General features: G+C 39.4%; 1 protein-coding gene across 7 annotated transcripts in view; it reads right to left on the minus strand.

Moving 5' to 3' along the window:
* ELAVL2 (ELAV like RNA binding protein 2) overlaps nt 1-20,970 on the minus strand; it is a 199,932-nt gene that overhangs the window by 160,826 nt on the left and 18,136 nt on the right. For 5 of the 7 annotated variants that reach the window (XM_042964169.1, XM_042964167.1, XM_042964166.1 and 2 more), the window contains exon 2: nt 4,614-4,768. In XM_042964169.1, the coding sequence (XP_042820103.1) occupies nt 4,614-4,616 (3 nt within the window). In that variant the 5' untranslated portion in view covers nt 4,617-4,768. Of the gene's footprint in view, nt 1-2,678; nt 2,777-4,613; nt 4,769-20,970 lie in introns of those variants that run through there. The other 2 variants (XM_042964168.1, XM_042964163.1) reach the window with 2 other exon arrangements.

Here is a 20,970-nt window from a genome sequence, read left to right on the forward strand (position 1 = left end):
TAGAAGTAACAAATGAAGGTTATTTTTGAATTTTTAAAATCATAACATCACTTCAGCTATTCCTCTTTTGCTTGTTTGCTTTGCAAGCACATTTCATGTCCTAGACATGGTACGCAAAATGCGCAACAGAATGCTAGGTGACCCTGGCTACCACCCACCTACACTCCCTACGTCTATGTCATCTATTTTGGTCCTTTATTTATGATACCTATTTACATAAAGTGAGTCGATGTTATGGGAAGCAATGAATATTTCTATGAGACTACTGCTTAGTTGAAAACACTTAGAATTTGGTTCTTATGAACTTTATAAGCCTTCTGTTTTTTGTAAAATTTACTCTAATGGACTGAGATTTAGGGAAAATATCAGAACACGGCCACTGCATTTCTAATGTGCAAATGCCATATAATTAGAACACTGAGGAAAGAAATGATATTACATTCTGATATAAAGAATTCTTCATATTGAGAATATTTAGCAAATCTAAAATTGCCACAGAATTGTGGTATTAATGAGGGAAAGTGCCAGGAAAGATGGCATTAAATAATCTAAGTATGCTTATAAGATATTAAACTATAGGCACTAGTATTATCATTTAGACAACTTTCAATTACCCAGCTTATTTTAAATAATAATTTCTATGAATATCTTCAAGTGAAACATTATTTTCAGTGTGGAGATAGAGAGTGATAGTAAAGTTGAGGGCTTATATGAGATTATGACTGTTGTAAAATAATTCTGACTAAAAGTGTTTTTCCCAAAGTGTTAAAGTAACCTAATTTTGCATATATACAGGCCATAAATTTACTTGCAAATATTTGTACAGTAGTAGTAAATGCTTACTTTGTTTATATTCTTCACATAAATACAGTTTAAGATGTTTATTAGAAAAAACAAGCAGTACTAGTATAGATCAAGATTAATCACAAAATTAAATAGGTATGATAATTGAGTAGCATGGTCCAAAACAAATTATAGAGTTAAACATATTGTTGATTATCTGTAATCCAAGAATATCAGTGCAAAAGAAAAGCAAACTTCCCAACTGAAACTCTTGCTACTACAAACATATAAAATACTAGATTCTAATTTAAACTCCTCTATGATTTTTTTTCAAAGTTTCACCAAATTGATTCTGCTTGTATCAACAGATTAGTAGTTTAGTTAGCCATTTGGTGTTTAAAATCTCTAACAGAAAACTGTTTTAAACATGGAGATTGCAAATAGCAAGACTAAAAGCAACAGTGGTGATCCAGCTGCATAAGTTGTCACTTTCCTTCGATAGTTACTGGCAAATTACATCAACTTCATGCAGAAGAGACAAAAAATAAGTCAGTTGTTAAAAAAAGTTATTAAACTATATGCCCAATAAAATTCAATAATTTTGTTGCAATATGGAATCAGTTTAAAAAGTTATTTCCTGTTTTTCTATGATCAGAGGAAGTTTATAATAACTTAAAAATATTTTAGAATAGATCTTGAAAAATGTAAGCATTTGCAATTATATCTGCAAACATACAAATGATAATTAAGAATGATTTCAACAAAACATGAATACAATTACTCTCACGGGGCATTTTTGTTGCCATCCCATCCTTCAAATGAGAAAGCTTAAAGAAGGCCTGCCTCATCAGAGAATGTGTGGGTCCATTCCAAAATAGGGCATCCTAGTCATCTCCATGACAACAGCCCTTGACAAATTAAAAGGCAACCAGATTCACAAACAGAAAAAGTTAAGACTACTGAGCACTGTTAGTGTTTGTTTGTTTGTTTGTTTAAGTCAGAGCTGGTCAAACAACTTAGAATTTTCCAGGAGAAAGGTTGAGCCCTTTACCAAACTCAAACTGGTTAAGTATACCACAAATATTAAGTTGGATAGCTAGTCACAGAAAGTGAACGAGATAAGGGGGCAAAACTCAGAAATCCTTCTCTAGAATACACCTCCTATTTTAAAAACAGGAAAAAGGTTTTAGGAGAGGAGGTTGGGGAAGGACCCTTCAACAAATCTGTACTCTTTAGTGTAAAAGGAGAGAGGGCAAGGAGAAGAGACAGGAAAAGTGAGAGGTGGAGTGGTAAGCAATTCCTTTCTCCAGCTCAAACCTCTTTTTAAGACGTTACCAAATGCATTATTTTATCATCCGTTAGTGTTTAGAATTATCTAAGAATGATGGCTTCTCAAGTTGCTACCTGAGAAGGTATGAGGATGACAGCAGGAGGTCTAACAGTGCAGGCGAGGGCACGAAGATAGTTGTAGTGACTCAGGGTGACCCCCCCCCATTGCTCCTTTTCTCCCTTTTAAGGATATGGATCAGGAATGACCCCGCTACTCTACTAGGCTGAGTTCAGGAAGTCAGAGCTGCAGGGTTCTTTTAAAAACCAGACAATAACCCAGGTCCCTTTTCCTTCCTCCCCAGCACCTCAACCCTGCAGACTGCCAACTCTCACCCACTTTAAATGCATCAAGCCCAAAACCATCCCAAGAGTATCAACCAGATAAATGCAGAACATGTCTATTGACCATAGTTAGAAAAAAAAACAAAATTAGAACTACTGTTTTTTGTTTCACCACCCCCTCTTCCCAGCCCCCAGCCCTTTGTGTGTGAGGATTCCCCTTCAAACCACCCACAGACCGAGCATACAAGAAGAAATGGTAATTTTTGGTTTAAAAGTTCACTTACCACGGCAACCTCATATTGCTTTGTCATGCTTTTTGCACTTAATTTTTCAAAACTGCTTGTGCAGGGCGCAGAACTGGGAAGGCAGGACTAAAGTATCTCTAGTAATCACAACAAAAAGGAAAGAACATTCGCCAATCAGAATTACATTTAAATGCACAAATCTCAGAGCAAGACGCGCGGTTCACACCACACGAGGGAGAGGGTGGGGGTGGAAAAAGCCAAGCTAACAAAACAAAAGGTAAAAGGGAGAGTTGAGTGGTTGGAGGGCAAATTGATCCAAGCCGTCTTTGGACTGAGGACTGGCTTAAAACCACCACCACCATCACCCCCGGCTCCCAGCACCCCAGCGATTACCCGAGTGACTGCACTTGCCTCCAGCCAGCTCAACTGCAGGACAGGAATGCCCCATCTAAGTTCACTAGCCCTGTCACAGTCTTCCACTGCCTGATGGGTTCGTTCAGGAAAACACTTCCAGAGGCATCCATCCACTTGAGGTCTGGGCTTGGCTGCTGCTGCGGGGCTGCTGCGAGCAGCTGCTAGGATCCTTGCCGTCGCGTTCCTGCCTGATTCGCGCTGCACAATAGTCCCGGCTGGGTGCACCTCATTAAGCCAGCCCGAGAGCCCCAGGAGCAGGGCAAGCAGTGTGACAGCGCTGCCCCTTTGTAATGACTGTGTGATGGATGCAACCGAAGGGTGGGGTCTGGGTGGGTCAAAACTGTTAATGACAGTATGTATCATTCTGTCTGTCCTCCAAGAGAAGGAAGCCCCCTGCCCTCCCCCTATCCTAGGTCGGTTCTCTCTCTCTCTCTCTCTCTCTCTCTCTCTCTCTCTCTCTCTCTCTCTCTCTCTCTCACACACACACACACACACACACACACACTTTTCTCTCTCCCCTCCTCCCTATGACATTATCTGCAGTTAGCGTTCAAAAAAAGTATGAAAACCATCGGACCATCGGGTCATTTTTTTGTTTGTTAAATCTCAGTAGATCATGGAGACCAATTTTATCCAAACACTTAAAGAACCAGAAGATCCTAAAATCAAAAATACAGGCGGAAGAGGGGCGAGAAGAGCAGGCTGCGTGGGTGCTGAAGCGAGCAGGATATTAACTGGCGGATAGTTTGCAACTGTGCGTCAATTTCGCACCACCAACTCCGCGCGGCTCCGCGCAGCGCGGGACAGCGCTTCCCCGCCGACCGCGTTGCTCTCTGGGCCAGGGACCGTCTAGGGGGCGAACTGCAGGGCGGAGAGAGGGGAATAAAACCAATCCGAGGGGCCCGGGCTCGGGAGGTGACTGCTGGAGGGGCCCTGCACTCTGACACCCTCCCCCACCCCCCACCGCAGCCAGGCAGGGAGGAACCCAGCACCCATACCGAAACCCCAGGCGGCCGGGGAGGGGCTGCCAGGGTGCCGGAGTTCCGGGGTCGGAGGCCGTCGAGCGAGGGGTTCTGCCCCCGGCAGGTGGGTATCCATAGGGCCAAAGCCCCCGTTCCGCTTCCCCCCGTTCGGGGCCCCTCCTGTGCCGGGGAGCGGCACCCCACCCCCTTGCAGGTGCGCAGCGAAGTCATAAACTCCGGGACTCGACCCCCTACTTCTTCCTCTCGACTGCCAACGGTCCTGATTACCCTTCCCGCCTCATTCCTTTCTCTGTCTCGCCCCCGCTGTCCCTGGAAGGCAGAAAGCACTAAAAACGCCTCTCCTTTCGCCCCCCTTTGTGGGGTCTTACTTGGGTCTTTGCTTCTCTGCCTCCTCCTTGCCTGTTGAAAATATCCACAGACACCCCCTTTTCTTTTTCCTTTTCAATTTTGTTAATGGTCATAAGAATCCAATTCATGGGGCACTGACATTGCAAGTATAGTAAAGTCTTACAGGGCTTTAATTTCCCTACATGGACAAATACATTATTTTACACTTAACTTTATGTTTCCAACTTACCATGATGCTGTACAAAGCACCTGTTCCAAACAGCCTGAGTGATTTCTCCAGAACCGTGTGGATATTTATTTGCGTTTATTAGAGTGCATGGAGCACCACGTCTCTGACACTATGTAATCCACTTCTGTATTTTCATTTTTGATGCGTTATAGCAGCTAAAAGAAAGCAATAAGAGAGAAAATAGAACATTTATGACTAATAAAACATCTCTCCTTTTTTATGTTAGCTATTTATTAATCACTTAAAATTTGTGTATATAGGTTGTGCAGCCTGTTCTAGGATGTGAGGGTTCACTGAAGAAGATTATGACAGTCCTCAAAAAGCTTCTGATATGTGGGGAAGGTAAGAGAACCAGTCATTCTTAATTGTTTCTAATAAGAAACCACTCTTAGTAGATGGGAAGGAAAGATCTTGTCAGAAGACTTTCAGCATAGGAAAAGAAGAGTGTGGTGTTGGCTTTCCTCTCTTTTCAATGAATGACTTTCAACAACTTTTTACAATTCTATGATTTGAAGGTAGTACCAGACTTAGGTTCACATATTTTCTATAATTACATAAAGGGAGAAGGTTGGGGAGGAAGGAAGACCTGTTAGAATTAGTGAGAAATCTAAATAAATTGACTTATTAATATATTGACTGACAGTAACAGTGACTTAATAAAGCATTCCTAGAAGAAATCCCTAGAGATATACCTTAATGAATAATAAGAATTCTGTATAATTAACAAAATAATTATTTCTACATAAATACCTCTTAAGAGCTTGAAAACTTAAACAGTTGCACTTACATTGTTTTACTAATTTGTGTAATGTAAACAGTTAAAAATAGTTGTGAGTAGAGACATCAAATGGCTTTTGTAGTAAGTTATTAATTGTAAGTATAATATTAAAAGTTCGTGTTGTTATTAAAGCTCTCCATTCCTCAAGACCTAGATGGGCATGATACTAAGTGCTTTTCTATGAACATAATATCCTGGTTAAGAACTACTATGACTTTTTTTTTTTTTTTTTTTTTAAAGAATAGCTCATTAGCTGGCTGGGTAAGTTCCCCTCTACCCTCATGAACTTTTCAACAGTTTTGAAGGCATTCTGGAAAATAGACACTTTATTAAATTCACTTTTCTCTCATCTCCCTTTCTGTTCCTCCAACCAAGAACTTCATCATTACCAGAGGAAAAATGAAAAGAATGGGAATGCTAACTAATGGAATAAAGGTGTTTTCCTTGACACTTTAAAAAGTAGACAAAAGAAATGAAAAATAAATTTGGAAATTAGGTCTTTGACTAAATGAAAATCTTAAGATGTGATAAAAACAGTTCCAGTAAGTGTATACATTAAATGTATTAACCTTGTGAAATGTAAGATTGCACCTGGGAGAAGTTAGCACAGTTGGAGATTATTAAGACACACCAACTCAGCATTAATGAGAACTTGAGCCTGGTGTGGAACACAGTTGTACCAAACTGGCAAGAGTCATACACCTAAATGTAAACTGAAATTTTTCTAGGAGGGAAGGATATATCAAGCCCAAAGAAAAACTATAGATATGTTTTTTGTTGTTTTTGTTGTTGTTGTTGTTGTTGTTGTTGTTGTTTGTTTGTTTTTTAATCATCCTGGGGCAACTGGGTGGCTCAGTCAGTTAAGTGTCTGACTTCAGCTTCAGGTCAGGGCATGATCTCACCCTTTGTGAGTTCGAGGCCTGCATTGGGCTCTGTGCTGACCAGCTCAGAGCCTGGAGCCTGCTTTGGGTTCTGTGTCTCCCTCTCTCTCTCTGCCCTTCTCCCCCTTGCACTCTCTCTCTCTCTCTCTCTCCTCTCTCTCAAAAATAAACATTTAAAAAAATTAAAAAGCAATTTAAAAAAATCTACCATCTGCAAAATGCTTATCCTACCAAAATTTTCTAGCACATTCCACGATAACCTATATGACAGTATTAGTACACTCTGAAAAGAGTGTTTAATACCTGAAGAAGGAAGTATGTTCCATGTTCTATTTTTATTAACACGATTATAGGCTTGATTTATTTCAAGCCTTGCTCTTTGTGGCAGGAGAAAATAGAGGACAAAACAGTTTCTTTGGCATACATCAAGGAATACATTATAATCAATAAAAGCAAACCAAGTCTGGAAAATATATAAGCTAGGTATTAAATAAGCAATTCACCATCTGTAAATCTCCCACCAGTAGGTGAATGCTGAGAGTCATGCTAAGGCTTCAGTGACTAAGGAAATATAGTGCTTAATCCCAAGCGACCTTGACTTTCTCCTTTTAGGAACTTCCCAACAAGTTTTGTGACAGGTAAGAACAAGATCACCGTGAAAGAATCCAGTATGGATTCTAAAGATTATCCTGCATGTAACCTTCTAAGAGGAGGTTCAGTGTCTCGGAAAACATTATTCTTGTGCTTTTACGATTTCTTTGCCCATGTTAGCAGGATTTCTGGAGTCATAAAGAAATTGGTTCCAATGTTTATAAGCTGGATGACCTGGACAATTCTCTTAACCACCTTAAGCCACCCTTCTCTCTTTAGCAAAATTCAAAGGGCAAGGACCAACTCCTACTTTTGTGATGATTTAATGATACAAAGTGTGAAAACACACTGCCTGGTAAAAGCCCTATTGAAACATAATATAAATGGGCTCATTCAATACAAATTCTCAACTGCCTCCCTCCTTGTCTTTGATACAGAGACTGGAAATTCAAATATTTGATTTCCCAATTTTCCTTGGAACCATTAGTGGCTGTTTGAGACAGTTCTGGCATTTTTAATGTAAATACATATTTGCTGAAGGGTCATCTGGAAACACTTGTGCTTTCTTAATGAAAGAGGAATAGATACAGCTACCACCACCTTTGGCACACTCTCCCTACCCTCTGTTTCTCACCTGGATATTGTGAACTGTCTGGAGGTAGAGCACCTATCTTGCAATTAGGAAGCAGTAAGTTGAAGACCAATCCCTGAAAGATGGCGAAGAAACAGGGGAAAACCCAGGTTCCTGATGACATGCTGGGGCTGGACTACTTATTTTTGGACTTACTGTTTTATATGGAAAAAAGCTTTATTTAAGCAATAGATAGCTGAATAGTCTGTATCTTGAAGCTTTCTTAACTGATATATTGGCTACTATTGTGGTTTCCTGGTTCTAAATTCTGCCTTGATTATTATGACCCTGGATGACAGGTTGAATTCTAGGTAAAAGATTTCTGAGACTCCACCTATAATCAGGACACTGGTATTAGATGGGATAATCTGCTCAAATTATTGAACGAGGAGTGGGTTTGTAAGAATCATTTGAGGAAGGGTGTCACAACAACAATTTTTTGAAGAAACTGCGTAATTGTCCTATAATAGGTTGAACTTAAAGTTTAGTCCAAAGTCCATGGGGGAGGGGAAGAAAAAAAAAAAAGGTTAGAGAGGGAGAGAGCCAAAGCATAAGAGACTCTTAAAAACTGAGAACAAACTGAGGGTCGATGGGGGGTGGGAGATGGGTATTGAGGAGGGCACCTTTTGGGATGAGCACTGGGTGTTGTATGGAAACCAATGTGACAATAAATTTCATTAAAAAAAAAAAGTTTACTCCAAATATCTTTCCTCTTTTATATTGTTTTTCTGTGCTGTTGTTTTCAAACAAACACATAGGCATAGTCACCTGGGAACGTATCAATATTTAAATATTTAGAATATTCACCTTGGAATACTATAAACATTTAATTGATGACTCCAGTTTGCTGCCATAGCCAAAACAATTTAAACGCCCCTTTCAGGATTTATGTTCAGAATCTGAATCACAGTTTTAGGGAATACCGGTAATGTTGACATATTTTTTTCTCTAACGATTGGATTTGATTTTGGAAAATATCCAAAAAGTTGTTCACAGTCAAATCTAGTGAAGTAAGTAAGCATTCACTTACAAACTGGAGAATACATATTTTTGTTGTTAAAAAACAGGTATGTACACAAGATAATCTGACCTAAAATGGGCCTAAAAATGTGTTGTAGCAATAATGGCATTGTTTAAATAAACATATGTCTTCCCAAGGGGACTGCTTTGGAGATCCACACGCTTGGTCACATGTGTTAGCTAAACTTGTCAATCTCCTAGCTATGCTCAGTGGTAATTTCTTGGAACAAACCAGATGTTTCCTTTTCACCTTTCCCCTTCCATTCTGTCATAAATTCCTTATTCTGAAACAGGCTCAGTGTTCAATGGTTTCAAAGCCATTTTTTGTAGTACTGTCACCTTACTCTAGTTGATTTTTTAAAGCACAAGTTGCAGACAAAAGAGTGTCACCAATAACATAGTAAGATTACAAATCCAATAGAATTTCGTTTGAGCTCCAACCTGACTACTTACTGGTTGTGTGATTTGAGTGATTATTTAATCATTGAGGCCTATTTTTTCATCTGTAAAATGAAGATAAAAATAGTACCTATCTGAGGTGTTGTGAATATTAAGTAGGATAATAAATATGGGCTTTGCATGTAATGTTTGCAATATAGCAAGTGATTAACAAGCATCACTTAGGATAATACCATGTTAGGCAAATAATGAGTTTGTGAAATACTTAAGATGTAAAGAATATTAGGCTGTTTACAGGAGATGCTACCAAGAACTGCAATTCTACTTTTAACAGTTTGGAAGGCATTCTGGAAAATATACATTTTATTAAGTTTACTCTTCTCTGATCTCCCTTTCTTCTTCCTCAACTTAGAACTACATCTATTAAGAGGGGGAAAATGTAAGGAATGGGAATGCCAACTAATGGAATAAAAGTGTTTTCCTGGACACTTTGAAATACAGATAAAATGAAAAATGAATTTATTAGTTAATTATGAGTTAATCGTGGATAGTTAACATGGAGTAATCTGAATACTTATTTTGTTTGATGCAGTGGAAAAATGTGGTGCAGTAGAAACAAACCAGTCCTTGTTCCCATGTATGATTCTAGATAAATCTCTTAAACTACCTAAGTCTCATTTTCCTCAGTATAAATGGCTCATGTCTGGGGTGCCTGGATGACTCAGCAGGTTGAGTGTCCCACCCTTGATTTTGGCTCAGGTTGTGATCCCAGGGTCCTGGCCTTGAGCCTTGCATTGGGCTCTGTGCTAAGCATGGAGCCTGCTTAAGATTCTCCCTCCCTCCCTGTCTCTCTCTCCCTCCCTCCCATTTTCCCTCCCATTTTCCCTCCCATTTTCCCTCCCATTTTCCCTCCCATTTTCCCTCCCTTTCTCCCTCCCTCCCTCCCTCTCTCCCCCTTTGCCCCTCTCCACTCACTCTCGCTCTCTCTCTAAAAAAATATATATATAGCTAATGCATGTCTTCCAAATAGATAAGAATCTGGTAATTCTTTCCCACTTGTTAATAAAGAATAGAACACTGGATGCATTTTCTAAGAACCAGGAAGGCACAATTAACTTGGAGTTTACAAGATCTCCAGAGGTATTTCATTACTCAGAGAACTAAGATGACACTAGAAGGTAGATGACTATTGATTTAGATCATGTGTGTTTATGACATATCAAGTAAGGTGATTAAACAAAAACTGGTGTCTGGCTGCAAGTTAGTTAACTCCTTGGTGCCCATCCTTCAACTATTCAATGAGAAGGTGGAATATGAATGTACTTTTCAGTTATTCAATCATTTGCTTATAGTTAATTTTAACAAAATATACAGTTTTCTTACTTGACTCAGCAAGACTTTCCCCTCACAGACCTCACTGCATTTGGCATGGAGGAGGATAGAATGTAGAAAGGGTAGAGAGATACAAGGGGAGAGATGAAATAAAATCTTTCAAGAGTTTTTGACTATAGCTTACTATGTGTTAAGGTACAATCTCAAAAAGGAAATTATGGTTTTCAGGGAAAAGGGAAAAAAATCAAAGTCCTCTAAAAGTAGATTTTAAAACTTTCATATTTTATGAGAAGAGAAATATGAATAATACAAGTTATGCTATGGAGGAAATAGTTTACTTAAAAATAAAATTAGGGGTGTCTGGGTAGTTCAGTTGGTTAAGTGTCCGACTTTGGCTCAGGTCATAATCTCACGGTTTGTGGGTTTGAGTTCCCCATCAGGCTGTATGCTGACAGCTCAGAGCCTGGATCCTGCCTCGAATTCTGTGTCTCCTTCTCTCTCTGCCACTCCCCTGCTCACGCTCTGTCTCTCAAAAATAAATAAATATTTAAAAAATTAAAAGTAAAATTAGGTATGTTGTATTTTTTTTTTAACATAGAGAAGACTCCACTTTATACCAGTGGTTCTCAAAGAGTGATCTGCAGACAGCATCTTCATCATCTGGGAAGTTGTTAGAAATGCAAATTATTGGGCCTTTGTAGACTTACTGAATCAGAAACTCAAGTGGACTTAGTTTGTTTTAACAAGCTTTGAGAAGTGTTTTGCTCTACAGAACATGGCAATGTTCTGATTCTGTACCTTGGCCTCAAGAATCCTTGCACTTTTCTCTCTTGTTATCCTGGCACTGCCATAGAAACAAGTACAAAGTAGCCTATAAAACATGAGAGATCACATGGAGGAGAGCCCAGGTGTCCTAGGTGAGGCCATCCACACCAGCCTGCAGTCATTAACAACTTATTAACATGAGAGAGCCCGACCAAGATCAGGAGAGCCTTCTACAGCACTTGCCTCTGATGCCTGAGTATAATGAGGTCAAGAGTAGAAGAACTGACCAGCCGACCTGTAGGCCCATAAGCAATAGGAAATGCTTACTGTTTTAAGCCACTGAGTTTTTAGGGGCTTTGTTATGTAGCGCTATGTGAAATGATACATCCTACCCATTGTGTAGAATACTTTCCCAGTTCTTCCTTACGAACTTTAACCCCGATAGTATTTTAATGACATCATCATGTTATTTGTGAGGTGATATTTGCTTTATAAAGATCATTTTAAAGATTGCCAAGTAATTTCTATATACCATTGCTGTATATACCATTGCTAATTCCTACAATAACCCTGGCAATTGGGTGTCGTTATTAATCCTATTTTACAAATGAAGAAATTGAGAATAATACAGATTGAATAATTCACTCAATGCCACACAGTAAGTGGTGAAGTTGACGTTGGGACTCATGTCTTTTTAGCACCAAAGACCCTATCTTTCCACTCTGGCACACTGTAGGAACTGGAAGGATTACAAATACCTTCCAGCCCAAACCTCTTACTTTGCAAGGTAAAGAAACTCAAGATGTGCAATGACTTGGCTAAAGTGATTCATAGTATAAACCTCTCAATCTTTATGATGCCAAATACTCACCCCTGATTGCAAAAATGGAGACCCTAGGCCACCACAGAGTTGTTTCTAACCGGCAGAGGAACCCGTTTTAAATGAGCATAATAGGTTATTCTGCTGTAGGTGGGCTGTGCATTGTTTGAGAAAGGCTGAGTCAAATTAGTCGTGGAGCCAGGACCTAAATCCTGGCATGGTTCACAGTGTGGTCAGCTTTGAACTACACCAGTGATTTTCAACAGAGAGAAGGATTCTGCCTGGTGATGCTGGGTGGGCAGGAGGTGGTAACTAACAGAATTGCCCTCAGGGGCTTTTTCAGCAGACTCCTTTAAGGTCAGACAAGTCCTTTCTTGCTCTCCTCAAATGGGAAAACTTGCTGTAGTAAACTACTGTTGTTGGTGAATTTTTTATCTTCTCCAGTCCCCAGGTAGTGGGGGGTTCACAGTAACAAAGGTTGAGAAGGTCTGCTATACTGCGTTATGCTGCCTCAGTTATTTTATCTGGTTAAATTTACTCTCACACAATGAAATCTAATGAATAAAGGCTTCAGTGGGAATGGGTCCAGAAGTATTAGGTTTCAAACACAGTATATATTGACAAATTTGGGTCCTGCTCAGATAGCTTCCTAGCTGAGAGATAGCAAATATCACCTCACAAATAACACCATTCCCTGATGGAAGCGTGTAACTTCCACCCCACTTATCTCAGGGTAAAGGCAATATATGGCTCAAGGTTTGTGAAGTTTTTAGCTTAGCATTGACTCAGTCTAAAGGTTTTACTACTTTGACCATCGTTTTCTATTAAGAAATGGCCTGCTTTGTTCTCCATTTTCTTTGTTCATGGGTATTATTAGACCCTTATACAATTAACTGGCTGGCATGCCCTCTCAGACAACTAATTTGTCACCTGTCCTAGTGCTGGACACCTGTGTTTCAACTTCCCTGAAACAACCACCTACTTGCCTAGGTATCTGTTCATTTATTTGCTACAGAATTTACCTGCTGTGTCCTGTCTGCTCCACCCCTTTATCCCACTAATAGTCTCCCTAAAAGATGGAAACCTTTCCTTGGAATGCCTGTGCTAGGATAATGAAGCTCTTCCCTATTTCTGCATTCAGACACCCAGTCTTCTTTTGTTTTAATGCACTACAGATTCTGCCATGGCAGCCCCATCACCTACCAACCAGGTCTTTAAAAATGAATTGTAGGAGGAGGAAGGAGAAACAGGAGTTACTCGCCTGGTCCTAGAAAGACAGTGTAGTGTAGATCCAGAGGACAGTGAGTTTTCCTTTTTTTTTTTTTTTTTTTTTTAATGTTTGTTTATTTTTGAGACAAAGAGGTGCAGAAAGAGGAGGAGAGAGAGGATCTGAAGCGGGCTCTTCACGGACAGCGAGTCTGATGCGATGTGGGGCAGGGCTTGAACTCATCAACCATGAGATCATGAACTGAGTCAAAGTTGGACACTTAACCAACTGAGGCACCCAGGTGCCCCAAAACAACACAAAACTTGGCAGGTCACAAGTCTGAAGTTGGGTCTTACTGGGCTAAAATCAAGGTTTGGGAAGACTGTATTCCTGTGGAGGCTTTACTGAAAAATCTTATTTCCTTGGCTGATGACCCCTTTCCATCTTCAAAGCCCACCATGGTAGGTGGAGTCTTTCTCACATTGTATCACTCTGACACTGACTCTCCTGTCTCCTCCTTTCACTTAAAAAGGCTGTAATGATTACATTGGGTCCACCTGGATAGTTCAGGAAGCTCTCCCCATCTCCAGGTGATCTGATTAGCAACCTTAATTCCATCTGAAACCTTAATTCCCCTTTGCCATATATATACAAATTCTGAGGGTTGGGACACAGATGTCTTGGGTGGGAAAGCATTATTCTGCCTACCACATCTACATAGTGAAGAAATAAATTTCTCATAGTAAACAAGTATCTAATGACATCTATTCTCTAGGATTCATGAAGACAAAATACAAAAAAAAAAAAAAAAAAAAAAATGCCAGGCTCTTTGACTTTAGGGAATTCATGTAATGTACTAAAAATTCTAAGGAGATTGAGAAAGAAATTGTTATGCAGGAGCCTATACAAATGTGTCTTTTTAAAGGCATATGTAGTTCTGTAATTCATAGTCTGTGTTTTTTGTTTTTTTAATTTTTATTTTTTAATGTACATCCAAGTTAGCATATAGTGCAACAGTGATTTCAGGAGTAGATTCCTTAATGCCCCTTACCCGTTTAGCCCATCCCCCCCTCCCACAACCCCTCCAGTAACCCTCTGTTTGTTCTCCATATTTAAGAGTCTCTTATGTTTTGTCCCCCTCCCTGTTTTCATATTATTTTTGCTTCCCTTATGTTCATCTGCTTTGTACCTTAAAGTCCTCATATGATTTGTAACTTGAGTTGTTTTTGACCTAAAAGCATCACACCTATGTATATAAGGGGCGCCTGGGTGGCTCAATCAGTTAAGCATCTGACTTTTTAAAAAAAAATTTTTAATGTTTATTTATTTTTGAGACCGCGAGAGAAAGCACGAGCAGGGGAGAGGCAGAGAGAGGGAGACATGGAATCTGAAGCAGGCTGTAGGCTGAGCTGTCAGCACAGAGCCCAAGCGGGGCTTGAACTCATGGAGTGTGAGATCATGACCCAAGCAGAAGTCAGACCGCTTAACTGACTGAGCCACCCAGCTGCCCCAAGTGTCAGGCTCTTAATTTCAGCTCAGGTCATGATTTCATGGTTCCTGAGAGTGAGCCCTGCATTGGGTTCAGCGCTGACAGTGTGGAGCCTGCTTCAGATTCTCTCTCTCTCACTCTCTTTCTGCCCCTTTCTGCTCACTCACTCTCAGTCTCTCTCTCTCAAAATAAATAAATAAACTTAAAAAAAAAAAAAAGAATTTAAAGGAAAACATTTGTAAAACCCAGTCCCACCAAAGTAATGGAAATCAATTCAACTGAAATGGGTACAGGTATAAGCAGAAGGTATAAGCAGGTATAAAAGACGGCTTGTAAAAGTAGAAGGAATTTTTTGTATCCTTATTATAAGATAATAATTGCAGTCTCAAATCTTCATCATTTCCTTTGGCTCCAACCCTGGGTTCCATCTATGCTGTTGATTCAGCAGCCGATTCAGTGATTTAAGCGGGAGGACTTATTCTGCATGCTAAATTCTGTTTACAGAATCAAAGGGTTTTCAAATGGAAACGCTTATCTGGAATTTGGAGATGAGATCTAGCCAAGTGCACAGAAAATCTTAAGTCCGAGAAATAATTAAATTACAACCCTGTTTTTATTGAGCTCAACATCAGTTTGTTAAAAAAAAAATAAATGTCTCTGTTTTTATCTTTCCTGTTCATTTCTAAAAGAAAAATTACTTTATTGATTTTATAAATATAACACTTGTTCATTATAATGAGCTCAAGTCATGCAGAAAAGTAAAAAGAAGTTTTTAAAAAAATCACCCCAAATCCCTTTTTAACATATAATACTTGCTATTTTTGTAAGTAGAATGAATTAGAATGAAGCCAAATGAAGCTGAAATGAATTGGAATGGATTGCTAAACTTCAAATAAATGTTGTATCCAGTATAACATACGTTAATTCTTAGGAGATCCCTCTAAAGTTAGAAAGATATTATTAAAAAAACTAAAATGTTGAAATCATAGTTTTAAAACCTGCACATTTCAACTGTAGATGGCATCAATTGTTTCCCTGCTCTGAAAGATGAAGATATTAGCTTCTTTCTTTTCCCTTCTCCCACCTCTTGATCTTGTTATTTATATTTAAAAAAATTTTTTTAAATGTCTTATTTATTTTTGAGAGAGAGACACAGAGTGTGAGCAGGGGAGGGGCAGAGAGAGAGAGGGAGACACAGAATCCAAAGCAAGCTCCAGGCTCTGAGATGTCAGCCCAGAGCCTGACATGGGGCTCGGACCCACGAACCGCGAGTGACCTGAGCCGACACTTAACCAACTGAGCCACCCAAGCGCCCCGATATATTATTTATATATTGTCAAGGTTTTTACATTTGTGTTCTGTGCTGCAATTATTTAGACATACTTTAAATTGTTTTAACATTGGGGCGCCTGGGTGGCTCGGTCGGTTGAGTGACCGATTTTGGCTCAGGTCATGATCTCATGGTTTGTGAGTTCAAGCCCCGTGTCAGGCTCTGTGCTGACGGCTCAGAGCCTGGAGACTGCTTCGGATTCTGTGTCTCCCTCTCTCTCTGCCCCTCCCCCACTCATGCTCTGTCTCTGTCTCAGAAATAAATAAACATTAAAAAAAATTTTTTTTTAATAAATAAATAGTTTTAACATTCACCCAGGACCTTTTACTCCTTTCCTCTTTATTTTCCAATCCTTTTGTAAGTCCTACTTATAATCCAAAAAATACTTGGATTTTATTTACTATCAAGTAATATTTGTTTGTCTATTTTGGGGGTTTTGTTTTCGTTTTGGCAAAGGGTGCACATGTGTTGTATTCCCCAGACCTCTTTCAGGTTTGAAAACATCTGTCTGTTCTACCTATTGCTGTTGTACACCTTGTGGACATGTGTACTTTGTATATTTTGGATGTTTATATTACTGTTTGATTATAGGTCTTTCCTTCACAATTTCTTACATATTTTCCAATGGTTTCTGTTACCAAATGTTACTGTGAAACAATATGAGACCAGCATGGGGCATCTGGGTGGCTCAGTCGGTTAAGCATCCAACTATTGGTTTCAGCTCAGGTCATGATCTCATGGTTCGTGGGCTGGAGACCCCTGCATCGGGCTCTGTACTAACAGTGCAGCACCTGCTTGGGATTCTCTCTCTCCCCCTCTCTTTCTGCCCTTCCCCTGCTCCTGCTCTCTCTCAAAATAATTATTTAAACTTAAAAAAATATGAGACCAGCATGGGTATTTTCCTTTAATAGTGATTTATTTACTTTGCTTTTTGGGGTGCCTAAGAATTCTTTATCCTTGAGTATGGGTAGTATGACTATAGACTTAGAGAGGAGTATTCCCAATCAAATTATCTTGTAATATATGTTACTTTTCAGGCTGCAGATTAAACGTTTGCTTCATTTCAGAAAAGTTTCTTCTTCATTTAAAAAAAAATTGTATCTTTGGGTACATTGCTGTGCTCCCCTGGGTTTTCTACCTAAGAGACACAGCTCTGTTACACAGAATTTGTCAGTCTTCAACTTCTATGAGCTTCTTTCGGATTCCTTAATTTCTTCTTTTTTCATCTGCATTTACTATGATTATCTCAGGTCTTCCTGCTTTTGAAACTTTATTATTATTTAATGGTTCTGTTTCAGTCTTCTATTTCCTTAGGCTTGCAATCCCTCTTTTCTTCATTCTGCTGTTTTTAAACACATTTTTGAATTTTTGTTTTATTCTTCTTCAGTTATAAATAGCAAAGCACCTGTAGAGAAATTAACTTTCATGCATTATGTTTTTTCTAGGCTTGGTTCAATATTGGTCTTTTATACATTCTGCCTGCCTTCCTAATTTGTTTGCATCGTTGCCTGGCTATTACTTTTCGTGGCGCTTGTTCATGGGGATCTGTCCAGACCTGCATTTATTTTTTAATAATTAAAGGAATGTTTTGACAACAAGGCCACCTTAACTAAAACCAGTTTGTTTTCTCCTCTTATATAGAGTCTGATGGCTGAGAACTTAGTGTTCTAGATTCCCCACCCCCACCACCCCCCGCCCCGGATCATGAAGGCAAAGAGGGAGAACTCAAGATTATATGAACATCTAGGCTCTGCTGCCACTTGGCATATATTGTTCAAGGTCTTCTACCAGGTTTCATTGTTTCCATTTGTGGAGTGGTGGTATATCTCATTCTCACTGAAGTGTATACTTGGAATCGGGGTGGGTCTCTTAATTCTGAGTGTAGACCTCACTTCTTCCAGAGAGAGAGCCTATACCATCGTTCACTTTCCTTGTTTCAACTCCTTCTTGGCAATCATTACTACTTCCAAGTCAAAAGAAGAAAAAGATGAAGTTGCTACTCCTTATGGTACTTTTCCTCTTGGACAAGATCCATTTGCACTGTATTCTGGTCTTTTCTTAACCAAAGGAATGCCAAGGAGATGGAGTGACTTCTCTGATGGGTAATGATGCCTCTGACTTGGTGGATAAATCTGTCTAATTCTGGGCTTTAGCTGGTGGCACAGTTTGCTCTTACCCTAAGCCACATCATCAACTTAGACTCTTTGTATTGTAAATATAATATATATGTCTTCCTTCTTCTAATACCTTGTGCTCTCATCTTTTCCCCTTCAGAACACAGGGAGGCCCTGTGAGACCTCAGACCCCCTCAGAGACCTCAACAGTATAGCTTGCGTGGGGGTGGGGCAGGTTAGAGGTTGATGTTGGCAGACTCCTCACGCATACTGACTTCCAGAATCCTATACTTACTTCATTATTGCCCCACTTTTTGTTAATGGCTTTGGGTTATGCCCCTTCCCTTGCACATGTGATTTTTGAGGGGCCTGGTTTTTACTATTTTTATTTTGTAATGTACTTTTATTTGGTCATCTTTATGTGTAAGCTTGAAGACATTTTTTGTTTTAATTAACATATTTAACTTTTTTTTTTGGATAGGCACGAGACAGCACAAAATGCAAAAGATACAAATGTGCCTACAGTGAAAGGTAAGGATCCTACCTATTCCTGTCTCCCACCTGTATGGATCCTTCCCCTAGAGGGAATTACTGTCATCAGTTTCTAGTGTAAATCTCCAGAAATGGCATTTGTGTTTAGTTTTAGTTTTTTAGTTTTTAGTTTTTTTAATAAAAATAATGTATACAGCATACACAATTTTATGCTTTTAAAAAACTCATTATATCTCAAAGGTTGTTCCATATAAAAACATATACAACTGCTGCATTATTTTTAATTGTGCATAACATTTAATTTTATACCCATACATAATTATGTAACTTAGGCTCATGAGATAACAAGTTTTTGTTTCCCCACCTGCTCCTTTGAAATTTATTTAGTGAGTGTAACCTTCCCCCTGCCTCTAGGTGGAAATATGGGCAGATTCCCAGGACTTTTTGCTCTCTCTTAGGAAAAGACAGTCACTTTGTCACAAACACAGACTAAATTCAGAAATCAGAGTGCACTGTCTCAGAGATTATTCAAATCTGGGAGGATGGGAAAGGGCAAGAAATTTGAATCAATCCCTTTTAAACTGCATTTATCCATGCCTTCTAGGCTGGGCATATGTTTAAAGTTGACCATCTCTGGTGGGCTTTTCAGAGGTTCTCTGCTGGGTCCCACCAACTATGAGATCCTTTGACATAGGCTAGGTACCTTTTCCTTCAGCAGGCTCCTTCCTATCCTGCCTCAACTTACATTTCTCTGGTAGTTCATATTTTTCATAGTCCTTCAATGACAGGTTCCCTCACCCCTGCCAGTTTCCAGAAGCTCTCTTTGGCCAAACTAAAGATGGCCCCAGCCTGGCTCTTTCTCTTCTGTCCCTAGTCTATCAATAGGGAATCACATCTTTTCCCCTGACAATCTTGGGACTGTGGGTCACTCTTACCACAGCAGAACTTTCTTGGCTTCACCATCAAGTGGTTAGTTAGCCTTTTATTTACCCTTTGAACTGCTCAGCTCCTGTGGGGTGCCCTGCAGGGAACACATCTCAAGCTTTCTCACTGACCCCAATGAAAGCTCCTTTCTAGTATTCTGCTGAGCTACCATTGCATCTGAGACAAAAAAGAAATTTATATACACTCATCAAAATATCCTCTCATATTTTGAACCAAGTGGAAGAAAGTTAAAAGCTCTCCCCTCCCCCACCCCTGCACCCACCCAAATGACTACTATACATATAAAGCCTCACTGTTTTCAGTATGCCTGCATATCTTTTGTCAACCCAGGGAAATATGCCCAGTGGAAAGGCCACAATGGCTATACTGCCCTGGAACCAGGGCTGTTTGGAAATGACTGTTCTGTTATATAGTAATGCAAAGTCTTAAGACAAACAACAACAGCCTATCTTAATCTAAAAGTTTGATTTTTTGTTTAATGTGGATTTGTTTTACATTAATTTATATTAACAAAATCCTATGTTAAATGATTATTTATCTTGATTACTATGTTTCTGGCATCCCCTTAACTTTTTTTAAAAACAGCTTTATTGAGGGGCTCCTGGGTGGCTCAGTCAGTTAAGTGTCCAACTTAGGCTCAGGTCATGATCTCACTGCTTGTGGGTTCGAGCCCCCCATCAGGCTCTATGCTGACAGCTCAGAGCCTGTAGCCTGCTTTGGATTCTGTGTCTCCCTCTCTCTCTGCCCCTACCCCGCTGGCACTCTGTGTGTGTGTGTGTGTGTGTGTGTGTGTGTGTGTGTGTGTGTCTCTCTCTCTCTCAAAAATAAATGAACATTTTTTTAAAAATTTAAAAATAGCTTTCTTGAGATATAATTCACAAATTACAGAATTTGTATATTTAAAGTATACAATTAAATAGTTTTAGTATATTCTCAGTTTTCAACTATGACTATTTTAGAACATTTTAATTATCGCCCCCCAGAAAAAAGCCCATTAGCAGTCATCCCCCATTTCTCTCCAGCCTTAGGCAATCAGTAATCTACTTTCTGTTTCGACTGATATACCCAAGAGAAATGAAAACATATGACCACCAAAAAATGTTCACTGCAGCATCATTCATCCTATCTAAAAGATAGCTCCCTTAAATTTTGTATTTGACCCTGTTCCATCTTTGCGCTAAAAAAGGGAAAAAATCCCTTCTTCTTTCCCTTTCCCATCAGTGCAATACTTCTCTCCAAGAAAATCACTCCACAAAATCCTTCCTCTCTCCATATTTTGCGTTATTTTTATAGCTTGATCCAGCTGAGACATCGACTGGTCTTGAAACCGTCTCCACGTCAGTAATGAAGACGTAGTAGTGTGGTTAGCACTTTGAGAAACAGAGTCTCGAAACAAGCCAGTTCACATCTTGCAGTCTCCAATTACAAGGGAAATTACTTAAACTCTCTGAGCTTCAATTTCCTCATCTGTAAAATGGAGATAATAGCATTATGTTCCTCATGGAGTTCCTGTAAGGTTTAAATGAATCAATTCATCTAAAGTACTTATAGTAATATCAAACA

This window comes from Panthera tigris, chromosome D4 (assembly GCF_018350195.1).
Source record: "Panthera tigris isolate Pti1 chromosome D4, P.tigris_Pti1_mat1.1, whole genome shotgun sequence".
NCBI classification, from domain to species: domain Eukaryota; kingdom Metazoa; phylum Chordata; class Mammalia; order Carnivora; family Felidae; genus Panthera; species Panthera tigris.